This window comes from Gopherus flavomarginatus, chromosome 5, assembly GCF_025201925.1.
Source record: "Gopherus flavomarginatus isolate rGopFla2 chromosome 5, rGopFla2.mat.asm, whole genome shotgun sequence".
Lineage (NCBI taxonomy): Eukaryota > Metazoa > Chordata > Testudines > Testudinidae > Gopherus > Gopherus flavomarginatus.
Window position 1 is genome coordinate 18,881,291 of NC_066621.1, and position 27,241 is coordinate 18,908,531.

The 27,241-nt window shown below is 51.8% G+C and overlaps 1 protein-coding gene across 7 annotated transcripts in view; it reads right to left on the reverse strand.

Annotated features, from left to right (window-relative positions):
- Nucleotides 1-9,047: 9,047 nt before the first annotated feature.
- Nucleotides 9,048-27,241, reverse strand: part of NUDT3 (nudix hydrolase 3) — a 57,893-nt gene continuing 39,699 nt past the window's right edge. Inside the window, exons 1-3 of one of the 7 annotated variants that reach the window (XM_050953107.1) lie at nucleotides 20,285-20,372; nucleotides 10,837-11,115; nucleotides 9,048-9,824 (exon numbers count right to left, since the gene is read on the reverse strand). In XM_050953107.1, coding sequence (XP_050809064.1) covers nucleotides 9,343-9,824; nucleotides 10,837-10,987 — 633 coding nt within the window. In that variant the 5' untranslated portion in view covers nucleotides 10,988-11,115; nucleotides 20,285-20,372 and the 3' untranslated portion in view covers nucleotides 9,048-9,342. The other 6 variants (XM_050953106.1, XM_050953109.1, XM_050953110.1 and 3 more) reach the window with 6 other exon arrangements.

Here is a 27,241-nt window from a genome sequence, read left to right on the forward strand (position 1 = left end):
GGCTGCTGGTGCAGCGGAGAGCCGGCAGGGGGCAGCAGTTGCTCGCATCCGTGGCCAGGGCTAGCCGGCCAGCTGGGGCGGAGGGAGCTGGGGCGGGGGCAGGGGCGGAAGGGAAAGGATGAAGGAGCGGGTGGGGGGCTGTTACCCCAGTAGCCCTGCAGTGGGGCAGCCCCCTGGGAGGTGCTGTCAGGGTCACACCAGCTGGGAGCACCCCATCTGCAGGGGTGCTGTCCTCCCTGAGGCCAGCTGCATCTTTGGGAGTGTTGGGGGGTCTTACCATGGGGAGAAGGGGCAGCATGTAGCTATGGCAGTGGGACAGGCACTCTCTGCCCAGGGCCCTGGCAGCAGCCAGCTGGCCCTGCCGCCATGGCTTGGGGCATTGAGGGTGCTGTTTGGCACACTGTGCCGTTCAGGCTTCTCCAGGGCAGGGCCCCTCATTCCACCAGGGCTGCTGCTGCCTAGCCCGGGCCAAAGGTCCCATCCACCACCTCATGAACCCAGGGCCATGTAGGCTGTAGGCAGCGGCACTGATGGTTGCACCGCAGACGTCCATAAGTCTTGCTCCCACACCCTTGCTTCTGCACTCAGGCTCAGACACTGCTGCGGGTCCACTGGCGCCCCACTGCCACCCAGCTCTGGTCAGCATCCTGAGACTGCTCCACAGGAGGGATGAGGGGAGATAACTCACCCTGCAATAGCTGGAAGGCATCTGAGATACCTCCATGGCCACAAGGAGGAGAAAACCAGGGATCTTCTGGGAGGAGCTGAACTTTCCTATTTGTGGGAAGGATGGGTAGAATCCAACAAAGATTTCAGGGCAGACATAATAGAGAAGTTTTAAATGTCCCTCAACTGCAGGTCTTCCACCCCATCCTCAGCCAACTGGCAAAGGCCACAGGGCAGTAGGGTACCCCCAGCAGGCTCAGAGGTCCCATCCTGTGTCCTAACAAATGGTCTCTAAGGCCCCATGCCACATATGGTCCAATAGTCCATGAGTTCCATGTATCATGCCTCCAAAGCCCTGTAGCACATATCACCTCGGTGCTCTGTGCCCACCTCTAAGCCTCCTCGCTACAGAAACATGAAGACCAATTGTGGAATGGTCTCGAGGTTAATGCACAGGAGAAGTGGGTTAAAGTTAGGGCACCTGGGTTCCACCTCCCCAGCTCTGCCAGTGACTGCCTGTGTGACACGACATCACTGTGCCTCAGTTTCCCTATGTGTTAAATGGGGATGATACCTCCCTTGCTTTGGGGTGTCCAAGGTGGTTGCATGGTCCGAGAGTCTGTCGCAGTCCTATCTACTCTGCAGAGCAAACCAAGTTTATCCATGTGGGAGGACTACCGTGTTATAGAGTCTAGACAGAGATTACAGTGTAGACAGGACCGTGTCAGTTGATTACTCTGACCTGAACGTGCATGTCATGAAGGCAAACACAGCACCAATAGCTCTGAATGGAAATGCCATGTGTCTTCTCGAGCAGGTTCAAATGGAGGAGCACGCACCCACCATAGACTATCAGGGTTGGAAGAGACCTCAGGAGGTCATCTAGTCCAACCTCCTGCTCAAAGCAGGACCAATCCCCACAAGCACACACAAGCAGGGCTTATGAGCTCAAGACAGCCACACAGGGCTGCGTGCAACCTATGGGGAACTCAGCCTGAGGCCCAGGCTCTTTGAAAAGTCTGCATGCTCCACAACCTACGCTCCCGTGGCTTAAACCTGTCCATACCGGCAGGGGTCTCTGTTCTTCTGAGCTCTTTTGATCCTCTCTCATTCGCCAGGCCAGACCCTCAGCGGGCATAAATCCAGTCCCATGGAACGCCACAGATTAATGAGGCGCATGCTTTGTCAGGCCTGATGTGTGTGGATGGGATGATAACTAACATTTAAATACATGCATGGACCCAAATTCAGTGTCAAACTTAAGATGCGGAAGTGGAAAATGCTGACACTGTTATGGAGGAGGAGGAGGAGGGTTTAAGAGTAAGAAGAGAATTATCATTATATGTGAAAACAGCAACAGCTAGGAAAGGAACCTAAAAGGACCATATACCTAGGCTTGGCAGAATTAGATTTTTATTTTCTTATAATTTTGACAGATACAATGGATGTTTATTTTAAAGCATTTTCTTATCAATTTACATTTTCACAGTTACATGAAATTATGGGGGAGAGGCAATATTTATTTAATGACAATGGGCACTGTGAGTCAAAGTTAAAGCTTTATAACAATTAAAGCACAAATTATCAACATCACAGGTCAAAATATACCAAGTGAATATCCTGACATCAATCCCTACTAAATTCCCGAGCAGCATTTTTCTTACTTTGCCTCTCTGTACATTGTGATTATGGTGGATGAAAATATTGTTTCGTGGGTTTGTGTGTGGGGGGTGAAATCAATCTTTACCAACACTGATCAATAAAATCTAATCCTTCCAAGCTTACATATAGCTATTTCAGACACCGCATCATTAGCCTAGGGAACTCACTGCTGCAGGGTATGAGAGAAGCAAATGGTTTAGGACAATACAAAAGAATAAGGCAGAAGGAGCCTGACTCTCCCTTGCCCTGCTACCATTCAGATTGGCTAGTGCCTTTCAGTCACTTCCCACTAGCCTGAATGAACAGCACTAGAATAACAACAGCATCTGCAGGCACCGTGGCCAAGATGACCAGACCTTCCGTTGTCCAGCTGGGGTCAGGGTTCCCTTTGGGATACAGTATATTGGACCACTGGTCTGGTGCCTGGTGTTTATTTCCCCCCCACACACACACACCTTCCTTTGAAATATCTGGGAGATGCAGCTGCTAGGGACAGGGGAGCAGGCTGGACGAGCTGTTGAGATGCTCTGAACATTACTGGAAACTGTCCCTGCAACACAAATCGCACCCTGCATCAGTCCTCACGCCCTCCCTCCAGCTGTCTTCAGGGCATGTTGCAGAGACTGGCTGCTTCTACCAGCAGCTGCCGAGTTTGCATGGTTCTTGCAAACTGTTGCGTTCCTTAACACGCACCCAACCTTGCAACCTTCCCCCGACTCCTGCAGAGTCACGGGAAACCAAGGGGGAAATGGACAAGACTAGCTGGAGAGATCTCAGCTAGCTCCATCGCAGGCTCCAGTCTTGTTTGATTTCACAAGGGTGGGCCAAGGCTGCAGTCAGATGCCCTCCAGGGGAAGCTCAGGTGCTGCCCGAGGTGGTGTTGGCAATTACGGCAAACAAGTCAGAATGAATTATTTAATCAGAAACTTTGGCTAAATGCCCTGGCCCGTTGTCCATCAGAGTCTCAAATTCATTAGCTAACCGCCGTGATTTGCAAATTTCTTCAAGGACTCGGACTTGGACTGCCTGTTGCTCACAGATGCCTTGCTGCAGAGAGTCACACCTGACACTGCATTGGTTAGTGATCGGAATGACACGGGGCACTGTTTCCATTCCTGGAGCGGATGATTTATGTAACTGACCAACAGCACATAAGCGGCAAATGTTACAAGTGAATCTACAATGCGCCTCTGGCAAATATTCAAGCTGTATATCCATCTTTTGTGAGCATCTTATTATTATTCATTGTCTTACCACCCTAGAACTTAGATCAGGGCTGTACTGTGCTAGGTGTTGTACAAACAGATTTAAAAGTTTATTAGAAAATGTTTAAAAATAAACGATACAGAGAGTTTGAAAAGTCAGTTACTGATCATCGGGGGTAGCATGCAGAGTATAGGGGGATGCTAGCAGTTTGGTATTGAACGGCACATAGCATATACCGTCTGCCATGTTCCCAATGCGGGGTGTAAGGTGGGTGAGATCAAGATACACCCAGGAAGCAGTGGGGGTACATCACTCATACATACAGGTTACAGACAGTCATGGGTAAAGATAAGCGGGCTGGGTAATGGGGATAGGATGACCCTCACATGGTGGAGTTCGGTTTGGTGGGTTCAGGGCTCAGGGGATAAAGTCCAGCAGGGGAGGTCCACAAGTTTCCTCCCCCTCGTGGGTTCACAAAGTCACGCCGGCTCACACTTGGTATTGGCGGTGGCCGGTCATGTGCAAACAGATACTAAGAGAGAATCTCTGCCCCTAAAACGAAGGGAGGGAGAAAGGAAGCATTACTCCTATTGTAGACACAGAGAGAAAGTGAGGTGCCCAAGGTCACCCAGAAAGTCGGTGGCAGTGTCAGTATCAAGAGTCTCCTGAGTGCAGTGCCTTAAACACAGGTCCAGACGGGTCATCTCCTTGCACACGCGCGAGTAAAGCTTAAGCACTGAAGGACACGAAAAAAGAATCACAAAGGCGGACAAACGCCAAAGTGCATTGGCATTCAAGCAGAACCGCGCGCGGAGAGTATCTCCCCCCAATTCACGCAGCTCTAGCGCGTCTCCAGGGTCCCAGTGCGTGTCATTAGGGAGCGCCACTCTGTTACCAGGTGCCACCTTTCAAAGGAGACAGAAACCCAAGCCCCTGCTCGCCTGGGAGCATTCATAATGCAACGGCACTGTTTGCAAGAGCCGAAGCGTCCTGACAGTGCATCTCTTCTGCCTTCTTAAAATCCCCCTGCCGTTTCACTGGCTCTGGCATTCTCCACTTCCTGTCCTGTTCTGCACGGTTGCTATGCTCTGTCAAACAGCTGCTGCCTTCCACACTAGTGGCTGTGCTGAAGTAGTGAGTCAAGCTCTCTGTAGGGAGGAATTGTTGGCTAGTGGACTCAGTGGCTCACTCCCTGATCTGGGGCAGGACACTTAAAACAAACCAACCTCTCCGTGCCTCAGTTTCCCCTGTAAAACCGAGCTAGCGGAACTGATATCCCCGAGCTCCCAGGGTGGGGGCCGAGCTTGGGTAATGAATGCCGGGTGGGAAGGGCACAGGGTTTCTCTACAGCTCGCCTGGCAGAGCTTGGGTAGCCCTCTGCGCTGCGGAGATGCACAAAACATGCCAGCTGATTATCTTCGCCTTCTCGCTTGTGGCTAGGGAAGCCCAAACCTGGATCCTCCCCGCTGCACCCAACCCCCACCTCGGCTTAGAGGGGGGAGGAGGGCGAGCCTCTTTGCGCCAGTACCCTTCCCTCCTGCTGGCTGCTGCGTAATCCTCTGCGTGCGGGGAAGCACCAGATGGCACCGCTAACTGGGTCAAATGAGAAATGGATCCATCCAGCAAAAGGCGAGGGGGCTGCGGCTGCTGTTGCAGCCGACGTGGGTGGGGCCGGGGGAGCTGACAAGCCTCTCAGCATCCCATTCTCAGAAAGCCAGCGGGCATGCTGGGAGCCGCGCAGGCTGCTTTCGAGGGAAAGGCCAGGGAGGAGAGAACCCAGCCCTCCCCAAAGGATGCAGGCATTTCAAAGCAGGGAGGTCTTTGCAAAGAAATAGCAGGGCACTGGGGAGACCAGACAAGCGCCCGTCCTGTGCCCAGTGAGGAATTACCGAGCTGGCCTGGAGGAGAATCGCTACCACCCTGCGATGAGAATGGGGGCCAGGCAGCAACCCTGCTACAGCAAGCCCGCGGCTGCAGTGGGAGAAGGCGGGTAGTTGGGCTTGGGGGAGCGAGCTGAAAAAGATTGAAAGGCCCAGGTTGCAGGACGGTCCTGGGAGAAGCCAGGGAGTGCGCTGGAGGAGGCTGCAGATATCAGCGCACCCAGCGCCGACTACCCGTCTCCGTTCAACTGACACTGTAAGAAATTAACTCCTCTGCTATGCCTGCCTGCCTACGCTATTTATAGTGATTTCTAGGGCACAGAGCCCCTGAGCAAACGTTAGCATGCTGGGCTTGCCCACACCCTGGCAGGGAGGCCACTATCACCCCCATTTTACAGATGGGGAAACTGAGGCACAGAGGGTCAGGCTAACCCTTTCAGAATGCGCCCCTGATTTCGGGTGCCCTGCGTAGGTGGCCCCTCAGGCCCTATCTTCCAGAGGCTTTGGGCAGCTGCAATTCCCATTGACTCTCACTGACCTCGTGGCAGTTCAGCTCAGGGCGGGCTCCCAGGGGCCAAGGCACCCAGAATCAGCTGCCATCTCCGAAAACTTCGCCCTGAGTGACTTATGCAAGGCCGCACGGCAAGGCCCTAGCAGAGGTGGGACTAGAACTCAGCTTCCCAACCCTCTTCAGCCACTAACCTTCTGATGCCCTCCCCCCACAGCCATCCTGCATGAGCCAAGGTGACCCGAAGAGCTCCTCCCCCTTTGCAGAGCTCCTCCCTCTTTGCAGAATGTCTATGGTGGAGCTGGGAAGGGCACCCAGCTGTCCTGTCTCAGAGTCCCTTTCAGTGGAGCTGTATGGGGGTAGCAGGGCAGAATTTCCCCTCCTTTTGTGCCTAGGGGGCTGTAATCTGTGTTAGAAGCATCTCAGTTGCTGTGCAAGTAGTGCATCCATAACCAGTAGCCTTAGGTATGAGCTCTACCCTGTGAGGGCCCCAGCCCACGCCCCCAGGCAGCCTGAACTCCTGGCTCCAAGATGGGGGCAGGGGGGTGTTTGCATTTTATTTGAAATCCTCCACAGCTTGGAGATCACACGGTTAAAAACAGACAAACTGGCAGCAAACTAAATAAACCTCAGCATTGGACCTACTCCCCCAGCTGCCAAGTCACTCCTGCTTGGATTTCCAAATGGAAACCCTCGGGGTGAGCCAGGGGACCATGCCAGGTTCATCCCCTGGCTCTCTCTCCCTGCATCACCCAGGGAACCAGTCACCTACAGAGGCCTGGCTGAGGAGCTTGTATGCAGTCCCAGGACACTGGACCCAGCCTCTCCTCCCATTCTCTACTCTTCCCAGAAGAGACAGGCTGGAATTCAGTCCCCTCATGAAAGCAGAGGGGCACACCTGGGTTTAAGTGATTTGCCCAAGGTCACACAGGGAGTCTGTGGCAGAGCTGGGAACAGACCCCAGCTCTCCTGGCTCCAGCCTCTGCCTTTCCCCATGGTACTAAGTGCACAGGCTTGAGGAACAAGGTTTCCTCCTAAGTACCATTATTATTTATGACAAGTTTGCACCCAGAAGTTCCAGTCATAGAATATCAGGGTTGGAAGGAACCTCAGGAGGTCATCTAGGCCAACCCCCTGCTTGAAGCAGGACCAATCCCCAGACAGATTTTTGCCCCAGATCCCTAAATGGCCCCTTCAAGGACTGAACTCACAACCCTGGGTTTAGCAGGCCAATGCTCAAACCACTGAGCTATCCCTCCCCCCAGAGCAGAGCCTGATTGTGCTTGGTGCTGTACAAACCACAAAACAAAACAACCGTCCCCTGCCCTGAAGAATTTAGCGCTGCTGGGGCACCGACATAAGATGAGGAATAAACCGACCTGCCTCCCTCAGAAAGGGAGAGCATGATGGCCATGGGCGGCCCCTCATTCAAGTCTTTCAGCAGCTCCGTGGGAAGCCAATCCAAAATCTGAGCTCCGAAAGAGGAAAGAATAAACCAGGCACCAAGCTGCTCCTGACATGCAGCAACTGCAAACCCACGGCAGGCAATTCCAAAGGGCGGCTCATCCTCCCTGCACAGATTCAAGTGAAATGCATCAGCTTCCAAGAACTGCACTGGGCTAACATATTTGCTCTCCCTCTCTCTCGCTGGCAGAACGATAAGTAGATGTGCCTGTTATCACGCTTTCCTAGAAAAGCCGGCGAGAGGCTCTAACCCTCCTGCAGAGGTTCAGGGTTGGCATGGGGAAAGGCTATTAAAACCCCACACGGGCTAGGCTTGGACAGACACACATGCACCAGCCAAGCCCCACGAGGTTGTGAATCCATGTTCACACCGTTGGTTTGATTAAAAGGAAACAGGAGAATGTTTGGTGCTTTATAGACGCTGTCCCTAGCCCCAGCTGAGAAAGGCAGCAGGGTTGCAGTAGGGACCATCTAAGCTACTGCTCCCAAATTGCTTTTTTTAATAGAACTACCCAGCTGTGAAAACGCACGGACGCTTACCCCAAATGCAGTGCTTATGCGCACACATCTGGACCTAGAGGTTACTGACCTGGAACTTCAGCCCTTTCAGGATACATGAGCACTTAGCCTGTGTGCTGGTCCTCTGCATGGGGGTGAATTTCATCCTGCCTTGGGAACATGGTAGATTCCACACACAGCGGGAGTAATACACCCCACCCCCCCACCACTCCCACATGAATAGGAATCACGGCTCAGTCGTGTTTCGAAGCAGAGATTCAAAACTATCAGGGTTGTAACATAGGACTTGCAGAGAAGGAGCTGATGGGGTCTGTGGAACAGGGTGAACTAGTCCTCCTACCTCCCAAGGACATTGCACCATGTGGGGGAGAAGCCACCCACCAGCCTCCTTGTGGTAGGAACAGCTAAGGCCTTATGGGAGTGGGGAAGATTTTCCCCGGATGCACCAGTATACATCTGGCTGTACACTGTGGACAGACCAAGAACTGCTTCTGGGAATGGGAGCCTGTGTTAGCTGCAGCAGCAGCAGTTGAGCTTGGTTTTACTTGGGCCTCATGCAACTTGGAAAACACTGGAACAAAGAACCACATGCTGCTAGAGAAAAGAGTCTGCCTGTTTCACTCGGGCATGTCCGGAGAAGCCAGCCAAACAATCCTGTCCTAGGTCAGCTTTTTAAACTCCCAGTGGAGCAACTGTTGGGGTGTAAAGAGCATCATAGGACGAGCTTCAGTGTGTTTTAGCCCGAGCCGCTTCCACCATAGAGATGCCTGGAGATCTAGTCCCGCCCTAGGGAAACCGAGGTCAAGATTTTCCCATAGTGACCAGTGATTCTGGGTGTACAACTGGAGACATCTTAAAAGGGGCCTGATTTCCAGGCAGCACCAGGCACCCACCCTCTATCGGGCCCCTTTACAGTGTCTCAAGTTGGGCCCTAAAAAATCATCAGTCGCTTCTGGAGAAAAAAAAACCACAGCCCCCGATGCATATCAGGACTTAGTTATATTAAAGAAACACCATCAAATCTTACTCAAAGCAACCCACCCTCTCCCACTAACAGCCAGAATGGAAGCCCTGCCCAGGTGAAGCAAGCAGTGAAGCAAGCCGAAGTCAATGCACAGATGTAGCAATGGGAGAACAAAAACAGTACAATGAATTTTTTATTAGCATCCCTAGCTAGGGACGACAGAGCCTGAAAAAAACCCAAAATATGCTTTCTGCCCCCGGCCTGCTTCCATCTGAGCTCCGGAGATCCCTGCCTTTCGCACTTGTACCTGACCCCGAGGCCACACACTGCAGCACTCCAGCTGAGCAACGCCAGGGACCCTTCGGAGTCCATCAGTGCTGGTGCCGGAGCAGAGTGGGTTGTGGGGAGAGCACCATGTTTTGCCAGGGTAGGATGGAAAGGTGAGCAAGGTGTGTGTGTGGGGGGGGGGTCTCTCAGAGCACATATGGGTACTTCAGCAGGTAGTCCTTGAGCCTGACAGGCAAGGGCAAGGCCGAGACCTGCCGGGTGCTCCCGTTGATGATGAGCCTGCACAAGTGCTGCAAAGTTGGCACAGAGACATACAGGGGCTTGATCAGTTTCAGGTGGATGGCCGGATCCTTGGACACGGACGTGGTTTCCTGCTCCGACAGCCCCAGCCGCTCGACTTGCTTCAGCGAGGTCAGGGAGTAGAACTGGACCAAGGCCATGGCGTCCTTGAAGCTCTGGAGCTTGGGCTTGGCCAGGACAGACGAGTCGAAGCTGAAGCGGCCGGCGCTGTAGCAGATCCGGATGTGAGTGGGCCCAACAGAGGTTTTGACTGACAGGGTGAGCAGGTTGTGTGGGCTGGAACTGTCACGCATCAAGAAGGAGCCTTCCAGGGCAAGGCAGAGAACGCGTCTGGCCTCTGCTGCTGTGAGGGGACCCCAGTACCAACCTGCCCAAGAGAGAAAGCACCGTCACATGCAAGTCAGCCCTAGCATTTCACCCAACAAAGCTGGCCCTGGGGGACACAGAGAGGGGAAGAGCCAAGGTGGAAGGAGCATGCTGGCTGTCCCAGGCAAGAGATTTCTGGGGGAGCTGGGGGACAAGGGAATAGAAGGGGCAGAGGTAGAAGGCCAATGGGTAGGCAGCTGGTGTGCTGTGACTGATGTTTTCATGCTGACCAGTATCGCCTCATTGCTTCCTCGTGTTCCCCCCAGCTGTTTGCTTTCTCCACATGTTGTCTATAGTCTGAGAGCTCTTCAGGGCTCTGAGGGCAGTGGGGCCCTGACCCCTAGGGCCAGGGCCATCACAAGATTCAAATAACTCAGGCCCATTTCCCCATCCCCTGGTGCAGATTTCTCCAGCAGCAAAGACGGCTCTAGAGGTCTATCCCCGCCGGTGTGAACTGACGCGTTGGGATTTAGTGAGAGTAATGAGTTGCCAGACTGACAGCCCCAGAGACTGATGGCCCCTGTTTAACCCAGGGTGAGGCCATGCTGCCCAGCCCGTGTTTTCTGACCCGGAGGAAAGCGTCTAAGGAGGAGACGGGAATTCAGGTCTCCGTAACCCAGCCAGTCAGTGATCTGTCTGCTGAGGCTACTGAGAAGTTGTGTGTGTGCAGTTCTCAGAGCATGACTGAGGTTGCATTAGAATCCCTGGAGAAGCACTGAGCACCTGTCCTCTGGAAATCAGACACATTTAAGGCGTCTCAAGCCGGAAACCCAAAAATCACTAGCTGCTTTTGGCTTGAGATCTGGTTGGCTGGAAGCCAAATGACCAGAACCAAGGGAAGCTGTTTCTAGGGATATCTAACACCTGGCCTGGATGGAGACCTGGAGAATAGTCTCTAGGGAACAGCCTTGGGCTGGAGAGGGGTGATGCTAGAGGATCTAACAGCTGTGCCCATGTCTAGTGCCTACAGTAATAGGTTTCAGCTTCTTGGACCAACATCCATTCTCCCTTACCAGCTTGCTCCAGGTGGCTTATGGTGCAGTTGATCTGGGCTGAGTTCACGTCCTCATCCCTGGCCTCTTCCCAGCCATCCTGTTCAGAGCCATAAGGGTAAACGCTCAGAGCCGGCTTCTCCCTGCAGATCACAGCATTGGGGGACTTCATGGTCCAGCGTTGTTCTGTTGGCCACAGGGGCTCAGGGAGAGCATCTCAAGGTGCCATCAAAGGAAAGTCGCTCAGGGAAGGGAGTGCTGCCAGCATCACTGGGGGCATCTCATTTGGCTTCTCAACACCTAAAAGGTAACGCAGAAGAGTAAAGAAAGGAGAAACCAGCACTAGGAGGTCCAACCTGTACAAAGCCATTCACCCAGGAGCTTAGCTTCACCAGAGACTATCGCTACCGACACTACCAACTGCCGCAGGGCGTTCCTTACAAGACTGCTATGCTGAACGCACCAAATCCATCGACAGTGATGAAAAGCAAAAGACAACAAGAAGGGACAAGAGCAGACAAGGTGGCTTCTGCAACTTCAGCTCTACCCCATTCTCTTATGGTCAAAATTATCCAACTTTCAACCAAGGGCTTTGGGGGTCAAAATTTCAATATTCTACCCAAACAAAATTTGGATTCAATCTGTAAATTTGACCAGTTCTAGATCGCGGGGCAGGATTTTGATGTTTCAATGAAATTTCAGGACTTAGGAGGAGAAAAAAGTGAACAAAAAAAAATAACCAACCCAAAAAACCATGAACGTTTATTTCTGTTCAATTCTATACATGTGAGGAAATACAGAAGCCGCTTCTGAGTTATATTGGGAAGAGTTCGTAACATGGAACCATCTCTGCAGGGGAAGTGGTAGAAACATCCGGGAGTGGACAGAGCCATATCCTAGGCTAATGGAACCTGATAGGTTCTTCTGTCTGTCTCCTAGCATTTCAGATAGACAAGACCAGCTTAAGAATGGGATGGACAGGATGAAACCCACCAAGCCCTCCGTCACCATGTTATTTGCCCTGTTTAAATGAAAGGTGATGAAAGGATAGACTGTATCCTGCCACCCTCACTGAGGTATCAGGTAACAAACCAGATTTCCCTGGGGGCTGGGAGGTGTGATGACCCATGCCATTAATATGAATCAATAGCCAACTCTAACTTTTGGTGCTCAAGGCGGAAGTGGATTAAGCAACGTCCAGGCTGGTTCACACCCTTGCTTTGTTAAGCATGTTTTGAGATCCCTTGAGCCTGGGAGAAGCAAAGCCCTGATGAGGGGACCCTAGAATGAGAGGGAAGCACCGGGTTCTATCCCATCTAATCGTTAGGGGAGCAAGGTATCATGATACCTCCCCACCCTTTTCCGGACAGATTAAGCGAGTTGCCCAAGGTCATGCAGCAAGTCACTGTTGAAGCCGGGACTGGAACTCAAGAGTCCTGCCACCCAGTCCCTGCTCTAACCACTAGGCCACATCATCTCAAATACCAGCCAAGGCCACGTGGGCAAACACCAGACACTGAGAGATGGCACCATGATGCCTATCACCAAGCCAAATGGAGAGAAGCTTGGTTTAAAGAGACAGCTAACTCCTGAGTTTATCTGCTCTGAACATGCGAAAAGCTCCATCAGCCCCGCCGGCACGCGAATTGATGAGTCTTAGTATTTCAAACCTGATGACCTTTTCGAGTCCCTGAATTTAAGCCTTAGAAGTGCCCTGCAACAGCCCTCTTCTAGTGGAGGTGACAGCACCCAAAGCTTGGTAGGAGTGGGACTGAGCCCACCCCACGCAGCTCACAGGCTCTTGAGGGGAGATGTTTTCAGAAGGCCCAAAGGGCAGTTCAGAGCACGCCAGCTGGTGGGGCGCACTCATCGGCCAGGACAGGGAAGAAAGCTCCCACCAGCGGCAGAATCTCAGTCCCTGCCTTTAGGGAGGAGTTTATTTCTCCAAACTAAAACAATCCCATATAAGTCATTAGACAGACAAACCAGGTCCTGCCACCTGGCCCCTTTCCAGATGATCTGTAGGCTCTCACCTGATCCCGAGCCCCCTGACCCATCACCAGGGAGGCAGATAATAAGCCACAAGGGGCTAAGCTCATCTCCCTTAACAGACAATCCCCCTCCCCTCATGACAGAACCCAACTCCCATGGGAAACCAATGGGAATTTGGTGCCTAACTCCCAGCTGTGCCTATGAAAGTCCTCCCCCCGGTGCAACAAACTGGAAAGCACAGACAAGGAGGAAGGATATGGTGCAAGGGGACATGGATGCAGGAAAAGGACCTGCATACAAGAGAAGGTAAACAAGACTAATGATGATGGTGGATTTGTGCAGTCTGGCACCAGAGCCACCTGCAGCAGGGACCTGCCTGCAAACCCCTCCCCTGCCGGCTCTCTCCCCACCTCGAGCTGCTGCAGCGACTCCACCACACATAGGTGACACAGTGCAGCCGGTCCCCCCTGTGCTGGAGCATAAAACAAACACAAAGTTTGGCTAATTAAATCCACCTCCCCCTGCATCTTGGCTCCAGCCTCCGTCCAACTGCTGCATTCAACTCATCTGACAGCAGCTCTCACCCTGGATAACCCTCTAACGAGAGCAGGTCTCTGGGACGCTGGCTGCCACCCTCGCCAAGGTGATTAAAGTAGGGTGACCGGATAGCATGGGTGAAAAATCAGGACAGGAAGTTGGGAGTAATAGACATCTCTATAAGAAAAAGCCCCAAATATCGGGACTGTCCCTATAAAACTGCAACATCTGGTCACCCTATGATTAAAGCCTTCGCTTCCCCTCTGCCTGCCAGAGCTCCCCACAGGCCAAGTGAATTAATTCCCGTCTAAGCCAGGGACAGGTAGGGGTCAAGCGAGCTCATTTGTCCAGGCAAGAGCATTTCAGGGGCAGACAGCTGCCAGGAGAGGGCTGCTCTGGAATCCTAATGACAGTGTATTTATATTGAGCTATACAGAGAGAGATTTGCTGTCTGAGGAATGAACTGACACTTGGTAAGAGAGACAAATGTGCCAGAGATCTGACACTTGGTGGGAAGGGGAGAAATCAGTGGGTGCAGAGCTGAGGCTCAACTCAGGTAGACTCCCCGACTTCCCCATACCGAGATCAAGGTCCAATTCCAACCCCCTTTGCCATGGTGGGTTTGAGAGATTTGACTGGTTTTCAAACCTAGGGTGTTGAAAATTAGCTCCCTAAATTCACCTAGCCTCACTCGGTCAGATTTGCTGAGCACCCCAAAATTCCACTGAAGTCAACAGGAGCTGCAGGGGCTTGGCACCTCTGCCACCCAGTGCACTTCCCCTCTCCCACACTGTGTGGCCTATTCAGATATCAAGCTCTCTGGAGCAGGAACTGTCTCTTACTGTGTTACTGTGCTGTACAGCACCCTGCACAGCAGAGCCCTTAGGTGCTACTAGAATCCAAATAGCAAATGTTTCTATTTAGGAGCCTAATGATGAGTTTAAGAGCTTTGCTTTCGGTACCCAGGACCGAAAACTTCAACCTCTAGTCTGACCTGGATTATTTCCACCATCTGAATGTGAGGGTCTCTTCAGAGAGCTAACACCTACATGGATCGCATGAATAAAAACGTAGCACAGTTCTAACATTTCTCTCACCCGCACATGCGCGCACCATCTTTAAGGAGCTGTACTAACATCCACTCTTTAATCTACACAATGTCCCTGAAGGATTTCAGATGGGGAAACTGAGGCAAAGGGAGGGTCACTGATTTGCCCAAGATCTCACAGAGGTAGTCAGTAAGCTGGAAGCAAGAGAAGATTCAAGGCTATGAGGTTTCTATCCCGCCCCTCCGCCAGCAGAACATCAGATAACAAGGTTAGAAGGCTTTTATCTAGCAGCATGCTACCTCTCTGATGGACATTTTAGAGCACCTCAGTTTCAGGCTCTGGATAAAGGGTGGAACAGTGTTGCCTGTAATTGACAAGGAAGAATTGTCAGAGTTTTGTACAAAACACAACGGTGCAGGTGCCGATCAAGTATATTCTCCCCAGACTCTGCTAAAATAACCCCCCATTGCACTAAGGCTCTGACCCTGCTGGTAAAATATTTCACCCTCCATGGTTTGTCATTTACCTCACTCCTTATTGTCTGTAAAACCCACCTTAGCTGGACAAATAATCAGAGCACTGAGTGCTGGATCCAGAACCCTCTCCCCAGTGAGTGCTGGATCCATTGGCTTGAGCACCTCTCTCTAATGGGCCCTATTCAAAACACCATCCAAATTTGGGACAGCCAAGATCTAAACTCCATGCCTTGAGTTCATCGCTGGTTTCTAGCCCCAGTATGACATCTGACCTTCAAACTGATACGGGTCCTGCCGCACTCAAGTTCTGATCCCTATCTGCGTCTTTGGTCTCTCTTATGCAGGGTCCATTTTTGGCTTAAGCTACTCCTTAAAACACCAGCCTTTCAGTCCCTGACTGTAGTTTAATGGTTTATGCAGCCCCAAGAGCACTTTAAAAATAAAATGAGACAATTGCTAAATAGAATTGGCAGAGTGTACACCAAGGCCTTCTAACTATTCAGTTGCATGTCATAGACTCTATAGTGTTAACAGCCAGTTAAGATTCTCCTGCAGCTCATGTAACAGGGGTCTGTGTCTCTGAGCACAAGGATCTGAGGTCTGTTCTTGCTGTTCCCATGAACTTGTGTCACAGTGGGCATAGCGACAGCTGTGAAGTCCTTGGGGGTCCAGAGTCTGTTACACTCTTTTCAAATACATAAGGCAATCAGGATGCAAGGCAACAGACACTGTATTGTTCTGCAGCCTTTACTGGCTGGAGTGGAAAATAACATCTGCTTGGAGGAGGGCAGCCCATCCCATATGCAGGGGCTTGAGGAATGGAATGTAAATACTGAAAACTCACCTTCTCTGGATCATCTCCAAAGACTGTAAAAAAAAACGTGATCTTGAGGACAAAGAAAGAAATAATAGAAGGAAGGAAGAAGGATGCCTTGGAAAGTCAGATTCCTCCCTCTCCAGCTGGAAAGTAATCTCCCCAGGACAATAAAACAGTAACAGAGCTTGCTGCTTCGTGACACTGACATGCCTGCATCCTAAAGGAGTGCTGAAGAACTGCCAGGACATACATTGCAACATACTTGACAATCATCATCAAACATTAACGGAGAGCTACCAAGCCATGTCCCCAGCCAAATCCCTCCCCTCTCTGCATTTTCAAGTGGACGGGATCTCTTTTGTTAGCCCGGCTCAAGGAAATGAACTTCCTGCAGGTGGAAGATGCCTCCAGCTCCAATGTCTTCTAGGCTTTTTTATTTATTTATTTGAAATCACATCCACCCATTTCCATCACCCGCACGGCAGAGAAGTCACTGCATTTGGGCATTTGGTCTACATTGGAAATCACATGGGATAGCCCTCAGGAGGTCACACACAGCTTAGCACTCAGCACAGGCCAAAGGACTGTCCCGCTTGACAGAGTCAGTGGGCCCTGGTGAACCAGGGCAACACGTCCTCCTTCACACATTTACAATCACTTGACTCAACATGTGTTCTGACACCACCTCGTTTCCCAGCCAAGAGGAGGCTGCGGGGCCCAGTTCATAAGCAGATGAAAGCATGATTGACTTCAGCAGAGTTTCACGGGCTGGCACCAAGTCTGAATATGTTCCGGTGACTTCACTCCCTGCCTCATGGGCCAGCCTAGCCATGTGGGCAGAGAATGGGCAACGGCCCATGACCGAGAAAGAGAGGTTTTAGAAAGGAGACTCCTCTAGGCTGCTCTTTTGATTAAATCATTGGGAGCAGGCTTGCTACATTTCCTCCAAATATTTGTCTCCCTCCTTTAGTATAATCTGTTTTAAGGAGCTTCTGGTCATTTCTCCCTGTGAACCATCACTCTATCCTATGGTTTAATGCTCTCCCCAGCTCTAAGCCTGCTGCCCCCCTGTCTGTTCTCAGGTTCTCTGTTACCATCTCTCCATGGCTTCCCAAACCCAAGCCTTTCCGATAGGCTGTTTTACGAAGACATGTGTGACTATTCCCACTAGGATAAAGGTGATGGACGCTCCTGGCACAGGGCTTAAGCTGATTGCTTGAGGGAGGTCAAGAACTCCACTTATGAATATACTGCCTGGGACAACGGGTTACGCACATCATGTGCCTTCATGTGGAGCATCAAATATGGGCTTACCAGTCCTGATGGACCAATGGTCTGTGCAGCATGAAAGCTGGCCAAGGAGCATGGGAGAGGGTGAGAGCAAGATGCCTGTCAATCAAACCATAAGGCTGCGGCCCTCCTAAGCAGCTAGGCTGGGGAAGTCTGCAGTCAGATGTGTCCCGCTTTCCTCTCTATCAGTGAATGACACTAGAGTCTCGGCCCAGGGTTATTAAAAATGGCTCAGGCCACACTGCACACCTCGGTGGGTTTCTTATGTCACGCTGGAGAAAAGAACTTGCAAGGGGAGGGGAGAACCTGCAGGCAACCAATCCACACTGGAATCACGACCCAGACCCTATCTTCTGGGCTCTTCCTGGGGCAAGAGAACTTACACTGACCAGCCAGCGAGCCAGGACTCAGCAGAAAGCCAAGGAACCAACACCTCCCTTCCCCATTGCACATCTCCCAGGGCCGCCTCCCTGTTGTCCAACAGGCTAATGTTTTAAGCCAGGTTTGGGCTACTGCCACCTGAAATGCCCAGAGACAAAGAGAGGGGCATGCACTCCTCTGCACCTCAGCAGAAACAGCTTGGTATTGAGGATTGACTTACAAAGGCTCCTCAGTCCCCTTAGTTTGCCGAGCACCCACAGACGGGGGTGCTGGAACCATTGGGAGGGGAGGGTGAGAGTCATTGAACTAGACTGTAAACCCTGCATATGACCGAAACCACTTCAAGCTTGAGGGTGCAGCAGCACCCCTACTTCCAGCCCCTCTGGCCACAGAACCCACTGCCCAGTCTCCCAGGGCTGTGCTTAGCTGGAATCATTGCTGCAGACTTTGCTATGCGCTGCAGCCAGGCAGGGTCAGCAGCCTTGGAAAGAATCTCTGTCTCTCTACTGCTGACATCCACCCCTCCATCTCGCCAACCCCCCACACACGGCGCTGTTGTGCGGTTGTTTTAGGGGAAGGGGCAGCCGAGAAGGGGAAGGAGAGTTTGGTAATAAGTGATCAATAATTCACTCCCCCTTCTCTGGGAAAGAAACACCCAAGCGGCATTACAGACCCTGGAGCCGGGGGGGGCTCTGCTCACCGAACAAAAGGAGAAGCTTTCCCAAAAAGGGGGTGCGGGGGGGACGGATCGCGGAACGCCCAGCTGCTGCTCTTTGTTTGCTGATCACAGACACAACCCTCCCACCCCACCAGCTTTTGCACAAAAATCATCCCAAGGGAGGCACGAGCCACCCTGCGAGGGGACGGAGGGACCTCCCTGCAAGACCCCCGTGTCCTTTATCCAAACCACCACCCGTCCCCGCCCTCATCCCAGGTGCAGCCCGGGCACACACCTGGGCATCGCCTCCCCGCCCGGGGCGCTCGCCTGCAGGAGCGGTCGGTACCTGTCTCAAGGACGCTGGACCGGGGATAAGTGAGCGCAGGAGGCTCCCTCCGGCCGGGAGCTCAGCGCGCCCAGGTGTGACAATCCCGGCCGGGCAGCCCCGGGGAGCTCCGCTGGGGGGGGGGGGGAAATCACCGGCTGCTGGGGGAGACAAGGCGGGTCTCTCCCCTACTTGCTCAGCTGGGGGAAGGAATCTGCAGGTAACGCGCCCCCCCCCCCCCCCCGCCGTGCCAAATGCACCAGGGGCCACTGGCTGGCGCCCCCCTGCCTCAAACACCGGGCAGGTATCCGGACAAGTGGCACCGCACCGGGGGGCGGGGGGGCTCGCTGCAGCCTCCTTCCTGGGGGTGGGACTCCAGGCCCCGCCCCGCCAGCTCCGGACAGTGGCCTGGCAGAGGAGGGGGCTCCTCCCCGGGGAGCTGGGGGAGGAGTTTCTTGCAGCCACACCCCTGCCGGCTGTAGCTGGGGGCGCCCGGGAGCGGAGGGGGATCCAGGCAGTGTCTTAGGGGAGCGGGGGGACACACAGCACAAGACACGTGTATGGTCCCTGGGGGAGCGACTAGGATCAACCGACAGGCAGCCAGATCGCTGCGGATTCCTGCCTGGAGCAATGAACTGTGCCCCCCCGCCCGCCTTCCTCCAAGCAGCCCCAGGGACCCACCCGCTGGGCAGAGCCTTTAATGGGGCTGCACGGCGTGGGTGGCCCAGCCGCACGCTGTATTGCAGAAGGCGCCCCACCTTTCCTATACCTATAGTGTAATAAAAGTCAAAGGGGACAGATCCTGCTTTCTTGCACCTCTAACTCAGCCCAGGATTTGATATCACTTCCGTCTCCCCAGTCCCCTCCCACGACCAGGCCCAGCTGTGAGTACGTTCCCAGCTAACACCACACTGATGATCCCGCTAGAAAGAGGTCAGTGCAGCCTCGACAGGGATCGGGCTACCTGGCTATCTTTGCGAGACGTTTTGTACGAAAACCTCCCCTGCCCGCCCCTGGCTCCCCAGCCAATGGGCTACAGCAGAGATGACCTCACTCCTTCCCCGCCCACCCCACACACTCATACCTAGCTCTTCCCAGCATTTGGGTTTGCTTCTAGACCTGTCCAGCAAATCCTAAGGCAGTCACAGCCTGTGCCTGGGATCTGGGCAAACCCAATGTTCCCGTGACTGCAGGCCTGGGCCCAGAACAAGGTTGAACTTCACCCCAGAATAAGAAGCTGGATGGATGGAGAGCTCAGCGTAAATTAGAGTTTCCTGGTGCTGGTTAGAGCCAAAAGCCAGCCAGAGCCTCCTGCTGCAGCTAGCTGTGTATCCCTGGAACAAGGCCTATTTTAAGGACATCTGAAAGCATCTTTAGTTCATTCTCTAAAGCAGAGACCCTGAACACACCTCCTCCCTCTCTCCCCATCGCCTTTGTTTCATCCCCGTGAATGAAGAGTTAATACGGCACAAAATCCAGCAAAAAAGGGGAAAGGAGAGGGATCAGCTTTGAGCTCAGGGAAAGTGAACCATGTAGCATTGTGAGATCAGCCATGCCTGGAGCTGAACACAAGTTCTGCCCCAATGCCTTGCTTCTTCCTACAGTCTGCCTTCCCCAGCAGCCCTGCCAGAGGAGCTATGGCCTTTGCTGAGGTGCTTTGGCCTTCTCTAGCCCCATGCAGCGGAGGATCTCACAGTACGTTACGCACATTCATTAAACTAAACACAACACCCTTGTGAGACTGAGTGCTAAGTCCCATTTGCCAGACTGGGGGAAACTGAGGCATAGAGGAGTAAAAGCAACTTGCCTATAGTTAGTTGGCAAGTCATTGGCACAACCAGGAAGAGAGTCCCAGAGTCCTGACTCCCAGCCCCAGGCTCTATCTACTGTCATTTTTTGTAAGTCACAATTTCGAGGCCCGTCTCTGCCCCGTCCATTGGTTACCTCAGAGGTGACCTGGATTTGAAGGCAGCTGCCTCTGAGAGGATGATGCACTTGTCCTCAGGCAAGTTCTCTACCCATAGCACTGGCTCCCCTGCTCAGAAAGATCAAAGCCACCCTGCTGAGATACAGCACAGATTTCACACACTTGGTCACCATTATTTGTAGCACAGAGCACTCAGGGCCTCCACTCAGGACCAGGATCACGTTGTGCTGGAGAAACATAGGAAGACTCGGCCCCTGTTCTGAGGTGCTTAAAACTGAAGACAGATGGGATTATGGCCACTCGGCAGCTCCAGAAAAGATCCAACCCTACATCTCTACCATTGTGCACCCAGAAATGGTGACACTGAAAATTACCAGCCCTTCTAGAGAATTTTGGGTGTAACTTGTGTGTCCCCTACATTCCTACCCACTCTTAGAGAAAAAAAGAGGGGGGGGGGATGGGACTGTGGAGCTTGGCTACTGTGCATTAGAGTTTGAAAGGCTTTATAGCAATGTACCCCATTTAAGTCCCTTGCTTTGCGATTTGCTCCTCACTAACAAACAATCTAACCTGTTCAAATCAGGAAAACAGTCACAAGAAGGGCCTAGGTGGGTGTGTTGCAATTTTCCACTTGCAGACTATTTGGCATAGGGAGGACCCTGCCCCCTATGGGATATAAGGCAAAGGAGCCAGATGCTCACATGCCCCTGAAAGTCAGTGGAAGTTTGGCACTTCACTCCATTAGGCAGCTTGGAAAATCCCAGGCTAAATCCACCCCAGCCTGTCTAAGGCATTAGCTGAAAGCTATGGAGATGGAATATTTGCATGGTGTAACCTTTCACCACGCACTTCGCTCGTCTCTGCTTCCTGCATGAGAAATGCTAGCTGGTGGATACTTCCCCCTCCCCTTCCATGGCACAGTTAAAAATAAACCAAGAATTTCTAGGAAATTTCCTTAGAGAGAGAGATACATGCAGAGTGGGCGCCCGCTGGAGGTGAAGAGGGGTCTTGCTGCTGCCTAAAAGAAACTGGCTCATTCTGGCTTATTATCCTCCCCATGAGAGAGGCATTTGAGCTTTTCCGGGAATCTGTTATTATATGGGAGCAGCCTTCAGGGCAGTTTGGAACCATGGTTGAAGTAAGTTTCAGGCTGGGTGTTGTTGGACCTAGAAAAATTCGGATCTGTATTTCACCACAAGTACAAGCAGTGCCATAGAAAGGGCTTTGCTGTTTTTACTACCTCACTCTGCAGAACCTCTCTGCCTTAGGCTCTAGAGCACATTCTCATCAACATAATAGAACTAACTCACCTTTGCCTGGCATGAAAGTAGAAAGATCCCAAGTCACTTTGCAAGCCCCACATGCTGCATGGTGGCCAGCTCTGGGGTGGAGGGCAGCACCCAACCCTGTACAATATGTCAGTGCTGAGGGCTGAAACCACTTAAAGTGCTCACAGAAGCCTTAATATCGGCACAAGCCCTTCTAATTTAAGGGCTCATTCCCACAGGTGTCAACTCCCTGCAGCTTAGTTTATCCATCAGAGAATGATGAAAGGCTGAGGCAGCCTTACTGGGATTTGAACTTGGGGTAACAGGGGGACTAGGCATTGCCAAACCAGTGTTGCTGTACCGTTGCGACGAATGCATCTTGCAATTCTGCGTAGGAAGGTTTGCTCTTCTGCCGCCCCAGCGCTTGGGAATGAAAACAGACCTCTGACCCCCAGCGCAGTCACTCTCATCTACTGCTGAAGGGCCATTTAGCACTCTGGAGCCAATCACACTGGACCAAACACCACGGGTAGCTAACTATTGAGAGCTGCAGGCACTCAGCCCCTCTTGGGAGTTGGCATTTCTCATACAAGAATCACTTACCTTCATCACCTCCCTTATTCATCAAACCCATGGCTGCAGCTTGCAGGAGTGAATAGCTGCCACAGAGTCAGAGAGGGTAGCCAACTCCCAGGAAACAAACAGGGTTTGCACATGCCCTGAAACACGCTAGACGCTGACCGTAATGACCCACAGAGGGGAGTGTTACAGGGTCAGTCTCCCAGGGCAACCCCTAGGGGCATGACACAGCAATAACCTGACCCAGACTTTGGTTTTCAATGTCTAGGAAGTCAGCAGCCTAAGTGAGGTGGTGGGAGACTCAGCCCTCCCTCCAACTTAGCCTCTGGGCACACCCCCTTTCTGGGGGCACCAGTGGACCCAAGAACATGGCAGAGTGTCTCAGGTGCAGGGCCGGCACTTCCATTTAGGTGACCTAGGCAATCGCCTAGGGCACAAGGATTATTAGGGGGGCCGCATTTTGCCAGGGGGGGTGGCAGGCAGCTCCGGTTCACCTGCTGCAGGCGTGCCTGCGGAGGGTCTGCTGGTCCCGCGGCTCTGTTGGACCTGCCGCAGGCGTTCCTGCGGAGGGTCTGCTGGTCCCACGGGTCCGATGGACCTCCCACAGGCACGCCTGCGGCAGCTCCACCAGAGCCACAGGACCAGCAGACCCTCCGCAGGAACGCCTGCGGCATGTCCACCAGAGCTGCGGGAGCAGCGCGCAGGGCAGCAAAATGGCCGTGCGCCTAGGGCGCCAAAAACACTGGAGCCGGTCCTACTCAGGCGGACTGGAGCTGCCCCAGCTGAGTCTCTAGCAATAGCCCCAAAGTAATGGTTCAGCACCGGGCCCTCCTTTTCCCTTCAAGGGAGCCCAGACCAGCAGTAGTTACTGGAGCATGTCCTGTCTTCCACAAATCTCTCCCCTCTCAGGTCCCTAGGTCTGCCAGCATCTGAGCTGGGCTCCTCTCTTTCATGCCCTCCCTCCTCACCGGACTTATATGGTGGTGGGGGTAAGGCCACTTGAGCCTAGAGTGGTTCATTGGCCCTCACCTGGTTAGCATGGGGTTTGAACACCCCATCACAGTGTTCAACTTCCACAATGCGGGAGGATGGGCCTCACCCAAGAAAGCCCTGCCTCTGGCCACTCACTCCCAGCCAGCTGCACAACAGGGGTGGGAGAAGAATCCAAAAAAAAAGAATCAGGTAAGTTTCCGGAGGGCAGGTCTATCAATGGCTATTAGCTAAGGTGGTGTCCTTAAACCGCTGACTGCCAGAAGCTGGGACTGGACAACTGGGGATGGATCACTTGAAATTGCTCCATTCTGTTCATTCCCTCTGAGACATCTGTCATTAGCCACCCTGAGAGACAAGATACTGGGCAACATGGACTATTGGTCTGACCCAGTATGGACATTCTTATCTTATGAGAGGCTGTCTCAGGGCTTGTCTACAGGGGGATACTCTGAAAAGATAAGACAAATCAGCTAAAGATGTGAAGTTATTGTGTGTAAGTTAACCGAACTCTCGTTCAGGAGTAAAGTGGCCTTAGTTACCAGCTAGTGGGCTTAGTTACAGCAAACTGAGGCCACTTTACCCCTGAATGAGAGCACTTTAACCTCACTCCTTTAACTGATTTGTCTGAACTTTCCTGTCACCTGTAGCTGAGTCCTCAGATAACCAGCTTTCAGGCCATTCAGGTGCTGGAAGTGGGGCCATATAAGAGCCTAGATATTCAGGAATTTTGAGGCTATTTAAAATTAAATGTGCCCCACCTAATAATCCCTTGAAAGATGGGTAAAGGAATATGAGAACTGGTGATCCAGCACCATCATAAACTAAAGGGATCAGGTACCTGTCTGGCTGCAGTGGGAGGATCATGTGACTACCTTTCAGCACATGCAATTTACGTGTTTTACTTTTGGCATTTAAAGCCTTGATTACCACAAGAACAGAGATTGCTTCCTGTCCCACAGAATAGCTTGGGTAAGGGATGATGGCCGTTGCTTCTGTTCCGTATTTCCCAGACTGTCTCCGAAACATCCTTCCAGGCAAGCCTGAACACTGCATTCCCACTCGAGCCTCCAGGATCCAGTGTTGGGATGTGTAACTCTGCAGTGGTAGGGGCTGGTTTGCTCCTGTCTTCTGGCCAAGTCACCCTTTTTATGAGCCTCTGGGCCAGCTCCTCAGCAGGTGTAAACTGACATAGCTCCACCGAAGCCAGTGATTTAGTTGGGAATTGGTCCTGCTTTGGGCTGGGGGTGGGACTAGATGAGCTCCTGAGATCCCTTCCAATCCTGATATTCTATGAATGGAGCTACACTGATTAACACCAGCAGAGAACATGGTCTACTGCCTTTAAAGTGACAGTTTTGTTGAGCTCTGCAGACATTAGGCATGCATGGATATAAAGTACTGTTATACCTGCTAACTAGCTCACTGGGGCAGAGCTGGGGGGGGGGGGTGGAGAGGAGAAAGCTTTGCTATAATGTGCTAAAGGTGGATGTTTAGCCTTTCCTCGGGCATATGTTACCACTGCATTCTGCTAGAAGGGAGATAGTGCATGTGCATGTGGAGTCCTCTAACGGATAAAAATCACCACACAAGGGCAGCTACTAAATTTGCAAAAGGGCAAGAGATTGCATTCCACACCTCTCCTGGCTACAACCTGCAAATGATATTAAATGGCACCCAAAACTTCATTAGTGCAGAGTTCAAGGTCACCCACTAATGCCTGGTGCCTCCAGACCGTAGCCAAGAATAAAAGATACTAAGTCTATAGAGGTGAAATACAAGTATTAATTACTGTTCTAACACAGGGCATACAGGCCCCAGCCCTGTAAGATACGCAGTTTAGCCACACAAGCCCTTACGACTGAAATGGGTTGGCATGACTATTTGCCCAGAAGATAACCTTGTAGCAATAAAGGGTAAAATTATAGTGGAAAGCGAGATAAGATGCATGGGGAAGATGCCAGGGTGTAAGTTAAAGCACACTAACTGAACTCTTGTTCAGGAGTAAAGTGGCCTTAGTTACCAGCTAGTGGGCTTAGCTACAGCAAACTGAGGCCACTTTATCCCTGAATGAGAGCACTTTACCTTCACTCCTTTAACTGATTTGTCTTCACTTTCCTTAGTGTCACCTGTAGCTGAGTCCTCAGATAACCAGCTTCTAGGCCATTCAGGTACTGAAATATTACAGGGAGTGGGGCCATACAAGAGCCTAGATACTCAGGAATTTTGAGACTACAGGTGGTGGTAGTGATGAGGCAGAGGAAGATAAGGACAGTCACCCCAGTGTCCACCACCAGCACTTGTGCATGGTGCCAGTCAGAACACTAAATACTTTGCGCTATCTGGTACTGTATCTGTGTTTGTGGGATTGTTTGTGTGCTTAGTGGGTGTGTTAAATAAAGGGACGTGATGATTTGACATTGTTTCTCAGGGGCATCTAGAGTCTCTTATTCTAATGATACTGATAACATTCCTGCTGCTGTGGCCCACAGCAGCCTAAGACATTAATTAGTGTGAATTAATTCAATCACCAATTCATCAGTAAGGACACAAGATCCCAGTTCACATGGGAGGCATAGAGCCCTCCCCTTCGAAAAAAAACATTAGAGCCCCTTCTACAGTAGTTGTACTACTCGGGGCACATTTCCAAAAAGTCTAAAACCCCCTTGATAGAAGTAGATAGTGCAACATGCCTACAGATGATACTCCAATTCCTGCCAAGGGAAGGGTTTGAACTTACATAGCAGAGATCAGTTCTATAGCCACAGCCTGCCTCTTGAGCCAACAAGCTGCTGTGAGAACGGACTGCCTGTGACCTCTTGTTTCAACAAAGCTCAAATCTCACTGCACATGCATGTTTCATTCTGTTTGACGCTGGCTACTTTCCTAACCTAACTTTAAATAATTTATCTGGTATAATTCCTCCCTCTCCAAGCGACAATCAGTGCCATGCGCTGGCTGAGACAAATCCCAGGCAACTCAAGAGTTTGGGAGGATTCGAACCATAGTTTGAGCCCCGGGTGCGAGCACAGAGTATTAGAAGAATTTTAGATTTTGTAAGATATAAGGGGGCTAGATCTGGAGAAGACCTTGCCTGAATGATCCAAATTATGGACCACTATCTAGCACCCTATCGAGGCACAGCAAATGTCAAGACCACCTGAGTTAACAGGCAGATTTTAGAGTGCTCAGAAGAGTCCATCCTTAAACAAAGCAATGATCAAGCTTCATTATATATATTATGCATTACACACACACACACACACTAAGTGCTACACACAAGCGGGAATAATCCTGGTCTTACCGATAGCGGATATTTGGAAAGCATGATGACAGATACTGCAAAGCCATACAATATCTTTGGGGGCCACATGGCAGTCTACGAATGGTTTCCGTATCACTGTGGGCCCAAGACTGCATGTAGCACCAGGGGCAGAGATAGCACAACTCGGCCAGGAACTAAGACCACTGGAAGGTGATTAAGGGGACTCAGTCAGCTTGTAAACCCCTCCAGAGAGGCACCACGCCCCTGAGGGGGCTTCCAGATACTGGTTCAAACTAGCTTTTCCACAAACAGACAAAAGAAAGGGCTTTGGATAGAAAAAGGCTGGGTTTAAACTGGTTCAGGGCCTTGCTTCTGATCCAGCAGACAGGGCCTTCTGTTCACGGGTGACCCCCAACCCTTGTGGAAGGGTTGCAAAGACTTTAGCCTACCAGGGCATCAAGACTAAGGGGTGACTCCTGATATGTTGAGTGCATGTTTAAATCTATTGTTTTGATGTTTTCTCTGTAATTATTTTACCTTAAGAATAAATGTGCTTGCTTAGAAAAACAAGTGGTAATTATACTGTGCATAGCCCCTGGAGAGAAAGCAACCACCCATGCTGGGCTTTAGGCAGCCTGGTTTGCTAGGGACATCACAGCACAAGGCAGGGAGCTTGGCAGCTTTAAAGCCCTCAGGCAGAAGGGAGTAGGATGAGGGTCCCTGTCCAGAGACACATAATGGCTTAAGACCGGAGGGTGGATACAGGTGCACTTACCCTGAAACCTGTGACAAGTGCTTGCGGAGATCCTCTGCTAAAAGGCAATATGTAAGCACAATGTTAAATTACAACTTAGTTACTGATGTGCCATCAT